General features: G+C 42.1%; 1 protein-coding gene across 1 annotated transcript; it reads right to left on the bottom strand.

Moving 5' to 3' along the window:
• Positions 1-6,735: 6,735 nt before the first annotated feature.
• LOC119285238 (serine/threonine-protein phosphatase PP1) lies at positions 6,736-10,589 on the bottom strand. The gene is made up of 4 exons (XM_037564476.1): positions 10,266-10,589; positions 8,410-8,969; positions 8,099-8,323; positions 6,736-7,268 (listed from the first exon to the last, which is right to left on the bottom strand). Exons 1-3 carry the CDS (start codon positions 10,480-10,482, stop codon positions 8,135-8,137), a joined length of 966 nt encoding a protein of 321 aa, XP_037420373.1. The 5' UTR covers positions 10,483-10,589; the 3' UTR covers positions 6,736-7,268; positions 8,099-8,134.
• Between the last annotated feature and the right edge of the window lie 8,655 nt (positions 10,590-19,244).

Raw genomic sequence — 19,244 nt, 5'->3', positions numbered from 1 at the left:
GAAGCTATCTCCCATTCGTCATCAAACATGCATTGTTCCCTCTCGAAACCACGAACCTTCTAGTGAGTTGCTCCGGTTTGTGAGGGGTGTGTGTCCAAACTTTCGTCAAACATGCCGATTTTTTACCACATCATCTTGGTGGCATGACATTAAATCAAGAAAGGTTTCATGTTTTTCTGATCATTTTTAAATTTTTTGGAATTAAAATGCCATGGCACTCCATCATGTGTGTCCATGCCTTGAGACCAATATGTTTGAAAATTACGCTCTTTTGTGTGCTCAAATTAGCAAGCGGTGTTAAATTATGCAATGACGTACCCAGGGAAATTTCCACCAAAATTTGAATTATCAAACTCATCCCATGCGCGTAAAGTAGAAGAATCGTTTGTGGTGCACACAATCGTTCAAAGTGAATGGTCCGGCGGTACCGCGCGCAAAGTTTCCCTCCATATTTCCAAAATTTTGGCCTACCGCCAAAATATCTACCCCCGCCCCCCTTCCTCCCTTCCCCATCCCCTTTTCTCCCCGACCACAAGTCACATTTCCCCTGTTTCCTCCTTCCTTCCTTGCTAAGCTATAGCCGCTTCCTCGCTCTCACTATCTCGCATCCTACCGCCGGGGTCGCCATGGTCTTCTTCAAAGACCTCTCCAACGGTTCCTCCTTCGGCGACTACTCCTTCACCACCCGGGTATGCCTCTCTTCTCTCTCTCGGGCTATGACTTGGAATGAAGGATTTTCATCCGGCGGTCGATTTGAGTAATTTCTTCCTCTTGTAGCTCCCTAAGACCATCAGTGGCAACGAATGGAGCGGGGTGGCTGAAGATCTATCTGCTCGTTGTCGTCATCAATCTCCATGCGTGAAGCTAGTTGCGTTTGATTCTATGGACAGTGGGAGGACGTTTCTGGCATGTGCAGAGAAGGTTAGACCCTCTTTTGTTGTTACAAATCATTTGTTAGATGTGATTCAGACACTGTCACGGTCCCAAGCCATTCATACCACACCTTCAACCAAACGCATCCTAAGACAGTGTCACAGTTTGTACCTAGTATCTTAAATTGTTGCCATCTCATCAACGGTGCCATTAGAAAATTATTTGGCAACGCTTCAGCAGTTTGTGCAGCCAACTTTGGTCCACACATCTGAGCAGCCAAGCAGTAAAATACTAAATCTTTATGGCACGAAGGAACTGGGCATCGGAGCAACTACGTGCTCTGGAGTCCGGGTCCCTGATTTTTTTTCCGCTGCATCGGCTCGCCAGTGCAGGGCACCGGTGCGAGATGTAGCAATAGTTGTCTTTACCCCAGTTTTGGCATACATGGTGGACAGACTTAGTGCATTAGTTCTATGTTACTAAATGTGTGCATGTACACACCTGTTAGTATCAATTTGCTGTCATCCAAACAATGTCGCTATGCTGTTGCAGTTATGTTTACCTTCCTCACAAAATGTTCAATTTATTATTTATTGTACATGAGTAAGAACTTGTAGCGTCGTTGTAGTTAATTATAGCTTTTGATGTTTCAGAATTTGATTGTTGTCTCAGTACCATTTATTTCATTTGCACATTGATATTTTTTAGAAGATGTGTCATAATTAACATGTTTCTTCAGTTTTCCAAAATAACCATTGTTGATTTTCTATGTTGCTATAAATCCATTTCCCCTACAATTGTTACTGATCTAGTTTTAAATATTATAGGATGAACGAAGTGTCCTTACTTGGAGTGGGTTGATCAAGAGTGGACATAGTCTTTGAAGATGTGCCTAGCGAAGCTCTGGAGCATGTATGAGGAAGAGAACACACATAGGCTTAGAGAAAGTGTTGTCAACGCCGGAGCATATTTCAAGATGCAGGATAAAAAGTTGAAGGTGGAGAATGAGCTCAGATTTTTTTAAATCAGACTTTGCTAAGATGGTGTTGGCGAAGGAGGAGGCACTTTCCCAGTTGGCCCGTGCAAAACGGGTTCTTACTAAACCGAAAGCAGAGGTGGATAAAACGAGCCTGGATGATCTCGGTTAGAAAAATGAATATATTGTTCTTATGAAGTTGAACTAGCTATATGTTGTATTGTGTTGTTTTCATGTAGCTACCGTACTGTGATGTTATAATATATTTATGTGTCTGATATGAAATTGGCAAACAGCTGTTCGATATGAAATGTGAATTTGTGTAATACTGGAATTATTAATTGTAAGCTAATAAACCTGCTAAACGTGTCATGGACCTTTGCAAATGGTTCTAGCAGTAAAAGCGCTTGCGATGGATAGCCCAATGCCACATAGTTTTCTTCATCAAATCATGTGTGATATAGTTGATAAAAGCAAACAGTTAGCCATGGCAAACCGTGTGTGATAGCTACACCTTTCACACACGAGCCTACACATAAAACTATGTGGGGTGTATGTCCGAACGGAACGTGTTCCCTGGATTGACTGTGTGGGATGTACATAAGAACGAAAACGTATTCCTTTGATTAACTGTGTGTGATATACATACGAACGGAAATGTTTTTCTGGGATTCATCGTGTGGGATGTACGTACCTACGGAAATGATTTTCTTGGATTACCGTGGTGGATGTACGTACCTACGGAAATGATTTTCTCGGATTACCGTGGTGGATGTACATACCTACGAAAATGATTGCGTTTTGATGCCTCGCCCGATCGCACACGGCCCCAGCCTAGGACCCAGGAGGGCCTATCCCTGACGATTTCTGGGTCATGTGGGAAGGACACCCTATCGCACACACTCACTTAGCGACGGTTCCAAATGCCGTCGCGGAAAGGGGTTAAACCCTTTTGTTTAGGACCGACCCGCACCAGTGTCGTGTGCCTAGGCGCTCCGTCTGGTTGCCAGTTGTCTACCTGACGAGGAGGGGAGTCCAAGATGGACACGGTCGGCTCAAACTGTGTGTGCGGCTGATTGGAGGCAGCGATGAGGTAGCAGACGCGCTGCTACTGCAGCTCTTCGCCTGATAGGCCGTCTAGTTCGACTGCAGCCTCCTGCGCAGCCCTCATGTTCTGGACGGGGGTGTTGTAAGTGGGTCGGTTGGCACCCAGCAACTCGTCGATAGGACAACCATGGCGCCGAACGTCCCTGCACCGGTTGGGCTCGACACCGGCCAGAGTGAGATCATGGGTGGTGTTGTACTCGCGTTATGCAGACGCCATCTTGCGCTATATGGCGGCGAGCTCGGTGGCCTCGGCAAGCAAGCGCTTGCAGGTCTCCTCAAACTCGGTCAAGGTAGCAGTCGGGTCGACACCAGGCGCGATGGGGGTGCGCAGGTTCTGCACCTCAGAGTGTAGGGACTTGGACTGACCAGCACGAGCGGTAACCGCAGCGGTCGCACCCTTGCTGCGGCCGGAGGCCTGGCTAGAGCCGGTGGTCAGCACCTTCACGCGGACACAGAGGTCGGCGACATCATCGAAGAGGCCGCTGCCGCCGGATGGCAACGGGTCGGAGAAGGTGAGCACCTCTCTAGGGTACTTGTTGGGGATGAGCGTGACGAAGATGTGCAACTCGCCAAAGGGAACGATGGAGCCGCCTGCAGGGCAGGCAACATCTGTGCCGAGTGTCGCACCGTTGGCGACGCAGCCAGACGTAGCAAGCATGCAAACCAAACCGTGCATGATGCGCTCGCCGGAGGGGATGAAGGGTCTCGTCCGGAACGTGACTCCAGCCAACACCACGTGCGGCCCCATGGTGGGCGCCAACTATCATGGGTACATCATGGGATGGCTTATCGAAGGTGGTTGGGGCCAAAGAGCACCGGTGGGTTCCGAAAGCGAGATTGGGCACAAGCGATGCGAGACACACGATGTACCCAGCTTTGGTGCCCTTCGTGTGAGGTAACATCCCTAGTCCTGCTGGGTCAACTATAAAGATCACAAGGGCTACAATGGTGCTCCTAGAGATGTTTGGGTGGAGGAGAAAGAAGGAGCTAGCTCTCCTCCTTGCCTCTCATGTGCGTGTGGGTATGTGGAATGAGCCGACCCCCTCCTAGGGGGGCTCCTAGGAGGTCTTATAGCCTGGCCTCCCAGGTTAGAAATGATAAAGAAATGAAGGAGGCGAGGCCCTATTGTCAGCGTCTCTAGCCTTCTGTGGGGCCCATCGCTACACGTCACAGCAGCCCGTTGTCCTTTGTGTCACGAAGTGGTTGGCACTGTGCCAAGCCACGCTGACGTTAGCCGCCTCGGTCAGCAGCGTTGTGCGGACTGTTGTCACTCCCCAGTCAGCGGTACTGCAAGCACTATTGCCATGCCCTCCCCGTCGTGGGAGGGGTCTTGTCGTATGGCGAGACGGGACAAGCGCTGACCCAGCCGACCGCCGGCTCAAGGGTCGCCGGTTCGGGCGCGGCACCGCCCCCAGCCAGCCAGCAGTTGGGGAGCCGGCTAGACTGAGGGGCATTGGCCGCCCCGATGTTTTGAAAAGTCGACTTGTGCTCCTGAGCCTACCTGGGGTCACCCCCCCCCCCCCAACATTATTGCAAGTTAAGTCATGTGATGACCTCATTGATTTATTCACCGGTCCTAACCAACTTCAACATTCAACAAATGGGGTTATGAATTCGAATGCACTGACTCCAAGATTTGCAAGCATTAAGGGGAGACATTATCATATTATTAACTTGTTCATATATCATGTTGCACTTCTTCCCCTCTATGGGTTTACTCACAAGGTTCTCATCGAGCTTTTACGGCAACGCCATCTTCACAAGATTATATTTATTGTTCTCTAAACTCTCTGGGTTTTTTGTTTTTAAGGTTTTATAGCATGAGTAGTAAAGGAGACAGTCATCACTATAAGTCGTATCATATCCTCCTTATTTTTTCACTGAGTTTGGAATTTTAGCAGCATATCAAATAATATTATCCTCACATTTTACCCACAGGGTTTGTGGAGGAGTCTTTATCAAGATGTTGATTATAAGGGTGTATCGTTATGTATCATTAGTTAGGAGGGAGTTAAGAGTAATTAACATATGTTAATTAAAAAAAGAATCATCCCTATATAAGCTGTATCATGTTCTCCGTATTTTCTCATCGATTTTGAAGGAATTTTCACAACATACTCCCCCGTCCCAAAATAAGCGTCGCGGATTTAATAAAAAGTTAGTACAACTTTGCATACTAACTTTGTACTAAATCAGGAACTTTGTATACTAACTTTACACTAAATCAGTGACACTTATTTTGAGATGAAAGGAGTATTATTAAATAACATTCTCCTCACGTTTTAGCCACGAGTTCCTGGAGTAATTAACTTGTATTATTTAATATTTATAGTTAATCCATGCTTTATGACCCTTTTCAATGCTCCTCTATGTATAGGTGCTAAGAATGTCATGTAGATAAAAAAACTGGCGTGGCAAAGCAATCAAGAAAGGAGAGAAAACACTTCAAAAATCCCAAGGAAAAAAACAATGCCAAGTATGGAGACCAAGGCAAAATAACTATGCATGGAAGAGTTCGACTGCTAAACAATTAAATAAAGAAAGCTTAGAGACAATAAAATAAACCCCTATGCATTGAGGAGTTTAGTTGTTAAGCGTTGTCATGCACTTAGCACCTCATCTAATCATCTTTGTGTTGGAAAGGGTCTAAAGGAACCATCCATACAGTTCCTAGTTAGCAACTAGACGCCTCTTATAAAGCACTCCTTCAGGTTTTTTTTAACATAATACAGACGCAAACGTTTATATATATGCGCATACACTCACCCTTTCAGTGATTATATATACTAGAAGGATTCGTTGCGGTTTTGCTGCATGGTTAGTGTTGCTGGGATTTCATTAAAAAATGGTTTGATGTGTTGGGAGATGATGATGTGTGTTTTCTTTTTCTATAAAATGCGGTATTTTGATGGTCTCTTTCTAGGGTATGATTACCTGCTATCTGTAAATTAATCCACACGTACACAAGGAAATTTCATACGGTGACGACCACATGTAATATATTGATGCTACAGTCACATGTTGGCATTTTTTTGTCACGTGGTGAGGGTGCGAGATTGATGTATATTTATAAGTTGGCTGTTGTGGATTAATTCGAGAAATCATTGAACAATCAAAATTGTGAATCAAATTCAAAAATAAATCCCTCACTTGAATGAGAGAGCTCCTTGAAAAATTGTTAACCAGGTCAAAAATGGGAACTCAATCCAAAATCATATTAATGTTAAAGTGTTGCATGTTAGCATTTATTTTTGTCAGATGATGAGAGCGTGGGGCTGTTATAATACTTTTATAAGCTGACTGCTGGTGATTAATTTGAGAAATCATTGACAAGCAAATTTAAAATTAAACACCTCATTTAAATAAGAGACCTCCCTTAAAAATTACAGTGGACGGTGTTAGCAAACCATGAGTAAGCTAGCCATCATGATACTCTACCCGCCTCACGACTCACTGCCATCATGATTTTGCTTCCTGAATTCCAGATTATTTTTTTTTTTGCTCAATGTAATTCTGTTTTAACATAGAAAATTACACCCCCCATAAAATTTGCATCTTCTGATTATTTTAGAGGGTACATTTAGTAAATACTCCCTCTATAAAGAAATATAAGAGCGTTTAGATCACTAAAGTAGTGATCTAAACACTAAAATTTCTTTACGGAGGGAGTACTAGTCTGCACCACAAACTCCAGCCTTAGTTTAAGGATGCCAGATTTTGTATCCACGTTAATGCTAAGCAAGCATTGGTCCATCATGCTGGTCTGATTGAACAAAAACTCAAGCCATCCAGCACCTTGAAAATTGAAGCCTACATCAGGAACGTGCTGAATATTTTCTCATCAAGTTCCCACCAAGCATCAGCATTCTTTGTGCTCATACTATTTGAATTACCATTATCGCTCTCTAAAAACTAAAATAAAACTCATCCAATATTTGCTTACAGCAACAGAAACACAGGCTTGGCTTTCGTTCTTACCTCAGTAAGTGATACAGGTGCTTTTTAAATAGTGGAACTCCCAAACAGAAAACTCTCATATTCAGAACTTTTTTTTTCTTGCTGGAGGGGATCATCTTGCATCAATTGCGAACTTCAGCCTTCCATAATCAATATATCTACAGCTACAAGATAGTTTCACACCCGGTGGGAACAGAAAAGGAAAAAAATTCTGGCACTTGCTATGAAGAGTAACTTTCAGACCAACTGTTAGAAATGATATTATTTGACTAATCCAGTAGAACTAGCCCGATGCTGCCTTCAAGCATAGCGCCTGCGCGTTGATGTCTTGATGTGATTGTGTCCACATGAGAGCCTATATTGGTCATAATAATCGAGTGTTATGAGGTAAAGTAAAACAAAACAAAATAACACAAATAATGTCTCGAGTATCATATATATGTAGGATGTCTACGCGATAATCTTGCTGGAACACAAAAGTGGAACATTTGTAGTAGAGCGGTACTGTCAGCTTAACAAGACCCCCATCAAGAACTACCTATATTATTGTAAATCACATCACAACTATTAATCGTTATTCAAGTAAAATCTGCCTTCGCTAAATTGGTGGTCTAAGTCTTGCAGGTTTCTTAACATAAGATTAAGATCCATCGGGTACATACTTCACAATGCCCGCTGAGCAGTGTACAAAGCACTACAAACTTGTCTATTGTTAGGAACAAGATATACAAGTGGCACCAAGCTGAACATTGTACATTTACCAATGTTTTTCTGTGCAATGTAATTTGCTTAAGCATGTTCAGAATTCACAAATAATTGAGCAAAATAATGCATCTCATCACTCATGATACAAACTACCATGGAGAATAGCATTCCTTTGGCAAATCTAATATTGAAATGGGTTATTGATAGTGCAATAGTTACAAAGCAGACCTGTCAGATTCCCAGTTTCCAACATCTTAAATGGAAAACCTAAATCAGTACTCTAATATGTATTCCAGTTCCATATGATATACTACTAAGGTTTTGCCGGTGCCATTGAGGTAATCATGTAACTGTGATACAAGTGTTAGCAGAGAACCAATTTGTCCCAGAATAGGTCTCCCTAGTATCTACAATGTTGTCTAGCAACTTATGCGCAAGTACATACGCGTGGGGCAAGATAGTGCGACTGCCACAACTAACCTCAGAGCCTCTAGAAGAGGAAAGAGCTTCATCATTTCACATTTTGTTTGACGCCATAAATTTGATTTTTCTCTCAGCAGGTTTGAGAATTTGAAATGAACACATCAAAGTTTCATCAACACTCATCATTGCTCCAGCATTATCAAATTCACCACAATAGTTGGGAGCCGAAAATATGGTGACCAGTTGCCTGTCAGCAAAGAATTCATACCCATCCTCGACAACCTATATCAGATGAAATACATAAACACCTTAATTTCCAAGAAAGTAATAAACAAGATGATGTATTAGAGATTTAGATTTTATAGTACCTGGTGGGCACGGCAAATAAGATCAAGATCATGCTTTAGAAGGAACTCCGTAACTTTGTCATGGCCAAATGTGTATGAAACGCCCCTATCATTCATGCCCCACCCTTGGACATCTTTTCCTGGATCAGACCAAAGAAGATCGCATAGTAGACCTGTATCTGGCACATCGGTAGGACGGGGCAAGTTTTTTATCTCATCTAGGTGTCCCAGATCAGGAGAAAGGCCACCATGCATGCATAATATTTTATCATCGATTAGAGCGGCCACAGGGAGACAATTAAAACAGTCGGTGAAGACCTTCCATAGCCGCACATTGAAGCGACGCTTGCATTCATCATAAAATCCATATATTCTGTTTATTGAAGCACACTCATGGTTGCCTCTCAGAAGAAAAAAGTTCTCGGGGTACTTGATTTTGTATGCAAGGAGGAGGCATATAGTCTCCAGACTCTGTTTGCCTCGATCAACATAATCGCCTAAGAATAGATAGTTGGCTTCTGGGGGAAAACCTCCATACTCAAATAGCCTTAAAAGATCACTGTACTGACCATGGATATCACCTAGAGGCAGATAACAAGGGAGAGCAAAATTAGTTGCTACTATGGTAACTACAGAATTAAGAGGCATACACGAAGTAGAAAGGAATTTATCAGGCCTTACTATGACAAGCAAAAAAAAACACGTCTCCAAGTACAGTTCTATCAGACAGAGGAATGCCAATAATAGCCGAGGATAAAAAACAAAAACTCAATCAAAGCAGACAACAGACAGTCCAGTCTACTTTAGCAACTAGTGTTTTGAATGAACAAATGCTTGTTAGGCTGTTGCTGCAAATACTACCACACAGTTTTGAAAACCCCTAGGAATCATGTGCCTTCAAAAGGCGCTTAGGTAGAGGTTAACACATAGAGCACCAAAAAGTTGCTGCTTGCTTCCTAGTTACAAGAAGGTAATCTTGTTCAGAGAGGGGCTTTCATTTGCAAAGAGGTGAGCTGATGACGCTCTGATATACTAAACTAAGGTACATACATGCACGCAAGCTTAAGTTTCTTATGTGCCATTAAGCTGGTCACTAAAGGAGCTTGCTAGAATATTACAGGGAACACACATGCACATCACAGGGTTCTGAATTAGTGATTGGGATTTGGTTCTAAATTCTCAGCATAGAGAAAACGAGGAGGGGGTCTGGAATCAAGCCTAGAACCTTGAGGGCATATTCAAATTTCAACTGAGACTGAGCAAGCGGCATCTTTATGATAAAAATCAGCATCACTGACAAAAAGAGCAGTTCAAATAGACTACTTTGAATGCCTAAATAGACGAGATAAGATTCCATGTCAGCAAATATCTGCCACGATATACATTGTTGTATATTTTCATCCAACGGAATGTCAGCTACTGCAGCACCCAAGGAATTTTGAAAAACAAATGTATGTATAACAACAATTATTACTAACAGCAAATATCATGTTGCCCTTAAGATGATAATTTCAAGAGCTGGTTGCACAAGAAAACTTTGTCAACCCAAATTAACACTAAGTGCCTTTGATGATTGCATCTTTGCTGTGGGGCCTCCTCCCCTTCAAACACCTCATCAAATGCTTTCAAGGTTCTAAACATACAGCAAAAAGTTGAGCAGAAAATCAATATGACAATGTCCTAACCTCCACCATCTAACAGAAACAGAAGCACGAAGCACTAAACGAGAGGAGCCTGGTTAATGCCACAAATGATTGTTTTTGCTTATCGCCGCGACGCAGATATGGGAGTCGGCAGCACCTGCGGCGCGACCAAACTAGATCTAACTGTGCGAAGGAAGAGTCAAAGCGGGCAGGAGAGGAGTGGGACGCACGCACCGCAGATTTTAATGGGCGCCTCGAGCTCGAGGAGGTTGGGCTGGGTGAGGAAGATGTCGCGGGAGGCGGTGCAGAGTTGGCGGATCTCCGACTCGGAGAGCTGCACCTGCTTGCCGGGGCGCGCCGTCCGCACCTCGAGCAGACGGCGGATGATGTCGTCGAGGAGCGCGGCGTCCATGCCGCCTCCCTGCCCTCCCGCCGCCGGCGCCGCCGCCATCGCCTCCCCCGGGGTGGAGAGAGATCGGTGGAGTTAGGGTTTCGGCGCTTCGGGAGGAGCAGGTGGCCGAGGAGGGGGAGGAGAGAGATTGAGTGGTGGGCCGCCGATGGCTAGATAAACTCGCCCCGTCGACTAGGTTTTGTTTTGTTTTGTTTTTGCTTGGTTATAAAACCTCTCTCCTTTTTTTCTATTTCTATTTCTATTTCTATATATAATCTGCGCGGACAGCGCTTGTGGAGGAATTGTGGCGTTGCGCCGTGGCCTGGTTGGTCTGCAACACCAATGTGCCGACACGCCGAGACGTACGTGCCCGCTCTCCTACGGACTATGCTCACCCTAGAAGAAAATATTTGCCATCGCAGAGTGACAACCAATCCTTTTGCTTTATTCTACTCCCTCCGTGCACAAGTAAATACGCACGTGCAACGCACATTAAATATTTAGGCAATAAATTAATTGCGCGCGGGTTTTAGATATGCTATTATTTGTGTGTTAATCCTGTAACTAGCTAAGTGTCCGTGCGTTGCCACGGATTAACAAATATATATATATAAAGAGAAAATTCATGTGACATGAGAGTTAAAGGTCATTTCTATGGGATGATATCTCATGGTCATGATCTAGTAGATACATACATCTCGTCATTGTCTTTCTTCCACACTCCATGTCTGAGCTACCACGCGACATTCGACTTCCTTCTCCCACCATGCATGCTTTTATCTCCTATTTCTCCTACCTTTACCTTACACGACAGTACCAAGTTTCTTGTCCAACTATCATAATCTTCTCCGGTAGGGCACCCCCTTAGATTATTACTAACTTGTACATGTTGCAAATAAGATCAACGAAAATGGATACTAAATTTCTGATGAGAAATGAGAATTCAGGGCAATATCTTCCCAAGACAATAATAATTCCAAGACAATCTTTTTATACCTTCTGTCAACATTGGGACACACATTCCACATAATAAGCATGCAATGATGTTGATACTTGATTAATTGTCATTATATGTCTACAGTGAAGATAACTTTACTCAAAACCGCCTATCTTAGCCAAATCAACAAATCTCTCTCATTAATGCAATTTTATTTAGAAAACAAATAATAGATTCTTTCCTATCTTAGCCAAATCAACGGATCTCTTTCATTAATGCAATTTGCTTTAGCAAACAAATAATAGATTCTTTCCTACCTTAGCCAAATCAACGGATCTCTCCCATTAATGCAATTTGCTTTAGCAAACAAATAATAGATTCTTTCCTACCTTAGCCAAATCAATGGATCTCTCCCCGGTTCGCTGGGCGCGTTTCGGTGGGTGGGCGTGGGGGTGGGGGTAATTTGATGGAAATAAACCGGTTGAAAATAAACCGGTTGAAAATAAACGGATCCTGTCTCACTCTTCACTTTCTTTACAATAAACTTCAGAATAGCAATCTTGGCGAGTGATCTCGACGGGGTTCAATCGGCGTGGCGCACCGCTGATTCTTCCAGGAGTGGGTGCTGAGAGGAAGGATCCCAAACCTCCATTGTCAATCGGCCAGAGCTGCATCGTCCTTTGGATCAGAGCGTGGACGGGATCAAGACGGTAGGGTTTGAGGAATTTGTAGGACATGAGGGTTTATGGTTGGCAGCACGAGAACTCACCCATATCTTGGCAGACGGCAGGCCCGAGGTGCGGTCGTGTTCATGCTTCGGGAGCTGCCACATGCTGTCCTCGCCGCCATCAGCGACACCACCGCCATCGCCTGTTGCCACCACTTCAGCGCCACGAGCGTGGGACCGAGGGACGAAGGGAAGGGAAGGAAGTGAATTAACGTACCTATGTTTGGTATATATCACACGAGGAATCAAAACTGGATGCACGTGAAAGCATAGAGATGGGAGAGGAGGACAGAGGAAGGGAAGGGCAAGAGGAACCTGAGGATGTGCGATGAAGGAGCGATGCCAAAACATCACAAAGGGGGACCCGTAGCTCGTCACGTAGCGCGGCCGCCTCATTGCCGGCTGCCACCCCGCGCTACCGCCTCCGTGCGCAGGTTCCGTTCGTGGAGCGTGAGGAGCGCATGACCTGCCTTCACCGCGGCCTAGTCCTCCCCACTATCGTGAAGCTCGCCCGCATCGCCGCCCCAATTGCTCAGGATGACGGATGAAGATCCTGCAACAGCGACGTGGGCGAGGGATGCAGCCGACGATGGAGGGATGATTTTCGTGGCTAAACCCTCCCTATCAAAATAACTACTTAAAAAAGGCAAAGATCGATGCATTAGAAAAATTAGGATTTGGAATTGATTGTCATAAAACAAAATTTTATTAATTGATAACGTGTTATCGATACATGCCCGTTTATAACGTGTCTAGTTAGGAAACTTTGGTAAAGTTAGGAAAGTTTTTATTGTGAGGGTAAAAAAATCAATGTGAGGAGATATGGTGGTGGGATATGAGACAAAAATAAACCGGACGAAAATAAACCAGACGAAATATAACCAGACGAAAATAAACCGTGGACGCAATCCTACCAACTGCTCCATTAGGAGTAGAGATTAGTGTAATATATTTGGTATGATATTAATTGCACGTTAAACACGTTTAACGCTCGCCATTGGAGCGGTCTAGGTCATTGGATTAACTTAGTTCAATGGCTGAGATCAGTTGGATCTGCCTCTTTGGGTCCTTTTATATTGGTATAGATACGGAGCAAAATGCGTAAGTCTACACTTTAAACTATGTCTATCTGCATTCGTATGTAAATCCTTATTAAAAAATTTAAAAAGACTTATATTTAGAAATAAAGAGAGTATATTGACAAAGGCCTCCCGGCTCTCCAATCCAAAAAACAAGTACATAACTCAAAAATGCAGGCATTTACAAAGATATAAGAGATTCAATATTTCTTTTGAGAACTATACATGCTCATTACTCCTATAAAAATGATGGAATACCCGTCTCTTGGCGGCTTCGCCGCGCGAGAGTTCACTATGTGTCGTCTGTTTCACGAGGGCCTCTTGTGGCTGGCTCCCTAGCGGCCTCTCATTTGTCTGATATTCAGTAAGATATTCTCTGTAAGTACTAAAAATAACGGCGACAGATAGGTTGATAACAAGATATTTCCTCCATTCATTTATATATAAAGTGTATTTGTTTTTTGATAAAATTCCACGATATAAGGTGCATTTCTTCTAATTCCTTGTAATTTCTTTTTTAGCCCTTCAAAAAATAGAAAAATATCTCTCTCCCGATTGTATGTATCTCTCTTTCTAGAAAAAAAAGGAAATATCTTTCCCTTGATAGCATATATCCTTTTTCTTTCCTAGTCTAACTGATTTACTTCCCACTAACCAACAAATTTACCAAGGGTAATTTTGTCCTAAATTATCTATAATTTGTTGCCTTGCTCACCGTTCCCAAAACAATACACCTTTACATAAATAGCAATAGTAACAAAGGTTCAATAAGGTGCATATAGCTAACACCACGAGAAGAGGTGCATATAGCTAACCTTACTCTGTATGTATATTATAGATGATAATATGAACGGTCTATTTATATTCTTGTTTAATCAGAATATAGGAGAAATGGATATGGACTTCGGAGATGCACGGAAAGAATCCATGGAGGTTTCAGATGCAATGTCGCTGGAAGGGGCCGGACATTCACAACATAATAACGTCGAAGAGGTTATATCTCATAACAAACCAAAAAAGGATGCTAAATTGCATATTATCCCACAAGGTATATGTTTATATTATTATCTATCTTATTTTTGTGATCTTGCCTTTTGTATTCAACTAATTTAGTTATTTTTTTGTGTTACTAAGTTGTCTCACTTTTTATGAATTTGACAGACTATGTTTGTACCCCTAGAGATATTACAGTCATCGAATCAATAAAGTCTGCCCCCAAGAATACCCTGTTCGTGGACATTGAAGATGTCTTGTTAGCAACCGACGATTTGAAATGCCTTATAAAAAATGATATGTTCTTACATGACGGTGTAAGACCAATTGCACAAACTTTGTAATCAATAATATGATCAATATATAATATCATAAAATATTAATATATTCTAAATGTTGTTTACAGGTGATAAATGCTTACATATATTGCATGCTTGATCACGACCATCTACAAGACAGAGCGGGTGAAAAGGTACACATTATTAGCACGTTTGTATCTGGTCAGATAAAAGAAGACGGTGAAAGAGACATCGACCCATCAAAATATCGCCGCATCGTGCGTCATGTTAATACTTATATACAACAAGATATGGTTAGTTTTTGTCTTATGGAATGTTTTTTAGTTCATATGTGTGATGATATATTAATAATTATATCTAATTTTGATTGTGATTTGTATGATATTTACACCAGTTATTCATTCCGATTAACATGCCGGGCTACCATTGGTATCTAGCAGTTGCCAATGCCAAAAAAGAGAGATCCAAGTATTGGACTCACTTGGTGAGAATGTCAAACGCAATGACCTTGCTACTACGGTAACTATATTTTTTTTACTCATCTTAACATTTGTTTTGTTTGACTTCATCCCTAACATTTCTCATATGATAGTTACGGGGGCTCGAGAAATGGCTGAAACTTGCAGAGCAGAGTCCGGAGTTTATCAGAGGTGATAAGTGGCCCGATCTCAATGTTACAAAATGGACGGTTGAAGAGCAAGTTCAGGAGGCAATACAAACCGATGGGTAAGCAATTGTTAAAATGGTTTGTTTATTTGATTCATCTGTGTGATATTCTAAAGCATTATTTTATAATATTATAGCGTATCATGTGGATTGTTTATGCTAAATTATATGGAATATTGGACATCACATGGACTGTCAGACCAGTTCACCCAGGTATTTCATTTTTATACATTATCTCGTTATTTTATATGAAAATATTATATATATTTTTTGTATAAAATTTTTGTAGGAGGATATGAAATATTTTCGTCAAAAATTAGCAGTCATTTTGCTCGATTCAGAGCTTAATAAGCTAAAAGGATGTCCCATATACCATCAACCTGTCAGCGAAGAAACTTTAGGTAATTCTGATATCGAGATCCTGGATAATCCTTCTGACGTAGTCGAAGAAAAACGTCCTGCCTCAATCACTATCATTCCCACGGACCAACGTCAAATAATTGCCGACCTCTGCAAGTACATCATGTCGATCGATGATGCCGGGTGTTTGGAGTAAGTATCATGTATCAATATTTAATGTGCGGATGTATATTATTGTTCTTCTTACCATCCAAATTACAGGAAGGTATGGGTCCTGACCTGCACACCCGATCCAATGAGCTTAAGTCTTAAGAAACTTCAGTGCATACTTAAGATGGAGCAGCCTATGGACAATGATTGCTTCAACACTGCCGTGCGTATGCTGGCATGTGATGAGGGAGTATTGTTCACAGACCCTCCTATACACTACATGGATCTACGATTTTGTGTAAGTTATCGTAACTATTCATTCTATGTGACATTAGTATCAACATGTTTAAACAATATTTCTTCTTTTACTTAGTCCATGATGCTAGAGTCAACACGAGGTCAGAAGTTTTGTGAGAAGGAAACTATCCAGACGTTGGCAACATTATTTGATAGCTGGCCTGGGATGGAGATCGACATCTCATCTTGCAATAAGGTAAATAAAATATTTTGTCCATCGTTATCATGGTTTATTGTTGTTTCTAATAACTCCACTTGTAGATTTATCTTCCCTATGCATCCATCGGCCGATACATCTTGTACGTCATCGACAAAGAGGCACGCCGTCTATATATTATGGATCCTATTCAAACATCACAATCGTCAGAGGATAACAACTTGAGGCATTCACTGAAATTAAAAAGTTTTGCAAGGGATTTCAAAGAAGCACTCGAAATAAAGATTTCTGGTTGGAATTATGATATATCTAAATGGCAACGTTTATTTCCGTTCGGTGCTCCAACGAGTGTGGACGGGTAATGAATTCATAAAAAGAATATTTACTTTTGTTATCACTATATTTTTTATATTATTAATTCAAATTTTGCAGGAATGTGTCTGGCTATTTTATTTTTCATTTTATGCTCTGGTGGAATGGTAAAGAATTGGTGAAGCCGATTTGCGCGGTCAGTATTGTGCGTTACATGTGTTAAGACCTTCGGTGTGAAATTGTCATACTAACCACATGTCTTGTTTCTGCAGGATGGGTATGAATTGAGGAAGCATTTTTTATTATACTTGCTAAAACATCGTGGGAATGAAGCTAGAGGAAACTTTCCTGATATTGTGAAAGAATTTCTTAAACGCGTCATGTAGATATTAATAGTTTTGTAATAAATGTTCAGTTGGAACATCACTCAGTTTGTTACATGGACATGTCGTTAATTTTTCTTTTATGTTATCCAATTACATTGCAATAATGGACTTCAGTTACTAAGTAATTGTGTTTGTGTTATATTCTTTGTACGTGTGGAATTTAACATGTAACTCTTGTAAACTATTTCAAGAGCCCGTGGCAATGCACGGGCATTCTACTAGTCCTTTTAATAACAAAGAACAAGCCAAAACGGTCTTTTATAATAAGCAAATTGTTCTCGAGGACACATGAGAATTATCGTCTAGTCACTTTCATCATGTTTAGTTGATTCACGTTCGCTACTTTGATAATTTGATATGTGGGTGGAGCGGTGCTTGAGTGCTGCTCTTACTTGAACAAGCAACTCACTTATGATTACCCCCTGCCGCAACCATTCCGCAACTACGAAAGAATAATTAAGATAAATCTAACCATAGCATGAAACACATGGATTCAAATCAGTCCATTACGAAATAACACACAAACTAGGGTTTAAGTTTATGTCACTCTAGTAACTTATCATCTACTTATTACTCCACAATGTCTTCCCTTAGGCCTGAAGTATGATGAAGTGTTATGTAGTCGATGTTCACATGACACCACTTAAGTAAGCAACAACATACATATCATCAAAATATCGAACGAAACCAAATTCACATGATTACTTATAAGAAGACTTCTCCCATGTCCTCGAGAACAAAAGTGGCTACTCACAAATCACATTCATGTTCAAGATCATAGGGGTATTGAATATCATTAAGGATCTGAACATATAATCTTCCACCAAATAAACCAATTAGCATCAACTATAAGATGTAATCAACACTACTGGCAACCCACAGGTACCAATCTTAGGTTTTGAGACAAAGATTGGATAGAAGAGATCAACTATGGTATGAGATGAGATGGTGCTGGTGAAAATGTTAATGAAGATTGGTCCTCCCATGACAGAAGGATCGTTGGTGATGTCGACGGCTTCGATTTCCCCCTCCCGAAGGGAAGTTTCTCCAATGGAATCGCTCCACCGAAGAGCAAAAGTGCTCCTTCCCAGGTTTCGCCTTGAGACAGCGGTGCTTCGTCCCGAAAGTCTTCTTCTTAATTTTTCTAGGGCAAATGGCTTCCTATAGCAGAAGATGGGTGTTGGGGGGGGGCACAAGCTCATAGGGCGCACCCCTAAGCTTGTCGCTCCCTGGTGGGGCCCCTCTTGGTATTTCTTCCGCCAATATTTTTTATATATTCTAAAATAATTCTCCATAATTTTCAGGTCATTTGGAGTTGTGCAAAATAGTTATCTCTATTGTAGCCTTTTATGGTCCAGAATTCGAGCTGTCGGCAATCTCCTTCTTCATGTGAAACTTGCAAAATAAGAGAGAAAAGGCATAAGAATAGTATCATAAAGTGAAGGGACATTTACATTTTTTTCCTAACTTCGCCCCGACCTCATCTTTACCCCTAAAATAAAATGGTGCTCAACTATACCCCTCTTCCGTCTATGACGCTCATGAAAATACCTCTCCATACCCTTTCTGTCTGGTCAAAGTGCTTTGACCACGTTAGGTAGTTATTCTGGACATCTTTGCCCTTCCTTCTTACATGTGGGGCCTACACGCATGTCTCCAACCCCATCTCATCCCCCCTCTCTTCTCTTTTGTTCTTTCTCGCGACAAACCCTAACCCTAGTTCATCGATTTCCCCTATTGCGGCGGCTGCCAAGGGCGAGCTCGTGGATCCAGATGCGGAGGCGGCAGATTTGCTTGCACTGCTCATCATCGGTCTTTAGAAGTGGTAGAAGAAGCGGCGACCATATGGAATGGCCGGTGTTCGTGGTAGCGGCGAGGGCGGCAGAGCAGAGAGCTCGCAGACCACTGCGGCGACTACAAGGGCGGTTCCAAGAGGGTATGTCTCTATGCACAGTCATCATTTGCTTGCACATGTGCTCATTTAGGGTAATTTCGTCAAGGGCTCCCTTTCATCAATAGTGCTTGTGCTCTGTTCATGATCTTGCTTTTTCTTCTGAATATTCGCGTAGGATGGACCCAGCTAGAGCGTTTAATCTAAACCGTAGAATGGAAACAAGTGTGTTAGGTAGTTCTGGTACCAAAGGATCTGGCACAGGGTTTTCTTTCCCATTGGTTGTTGACCATACATCAACTTTTATCAAGTTTAGAAGTGATATCTGAGAGAAATATCCATGTGGGTTATATGATGTTGTTGAAATTAGGTATTGGGACATGGCAAATACTGCTTGGGTGCATGTACAGTGTGATAATGAGCTAGCTATCATGTTTGGAATATATGCAGAAAGTAAGTCAGCAGAGATTGAAATCAATGTAATACAAAGAAGTAGAGGAGAGCTTGAGAGGATAAGTACTAGATCATAAGATAATAGTTCTCAAGCTAGGTGCAGCCAGACGAGAGG

The sequence above is a fragment of the Triticum dicoccoides genome, chromosome 4A, assembly GCF_002162155.2.
Source record: "Triticum dicoccoides isolate Atlit2015 ecotype Zavitan chromosome 4A, WEW_v2.0, whole genome shotgun sequence".
Lineage (NCBI taxonomy): Eukaryota > Viridiplantae > Streptophyta > Magnoliopsida > Poales > Poaceae > Triticum > Triticum dicoccoides.
This window is presented reverse-complemented; position numbering and strand designations above follow the sequence as displayed.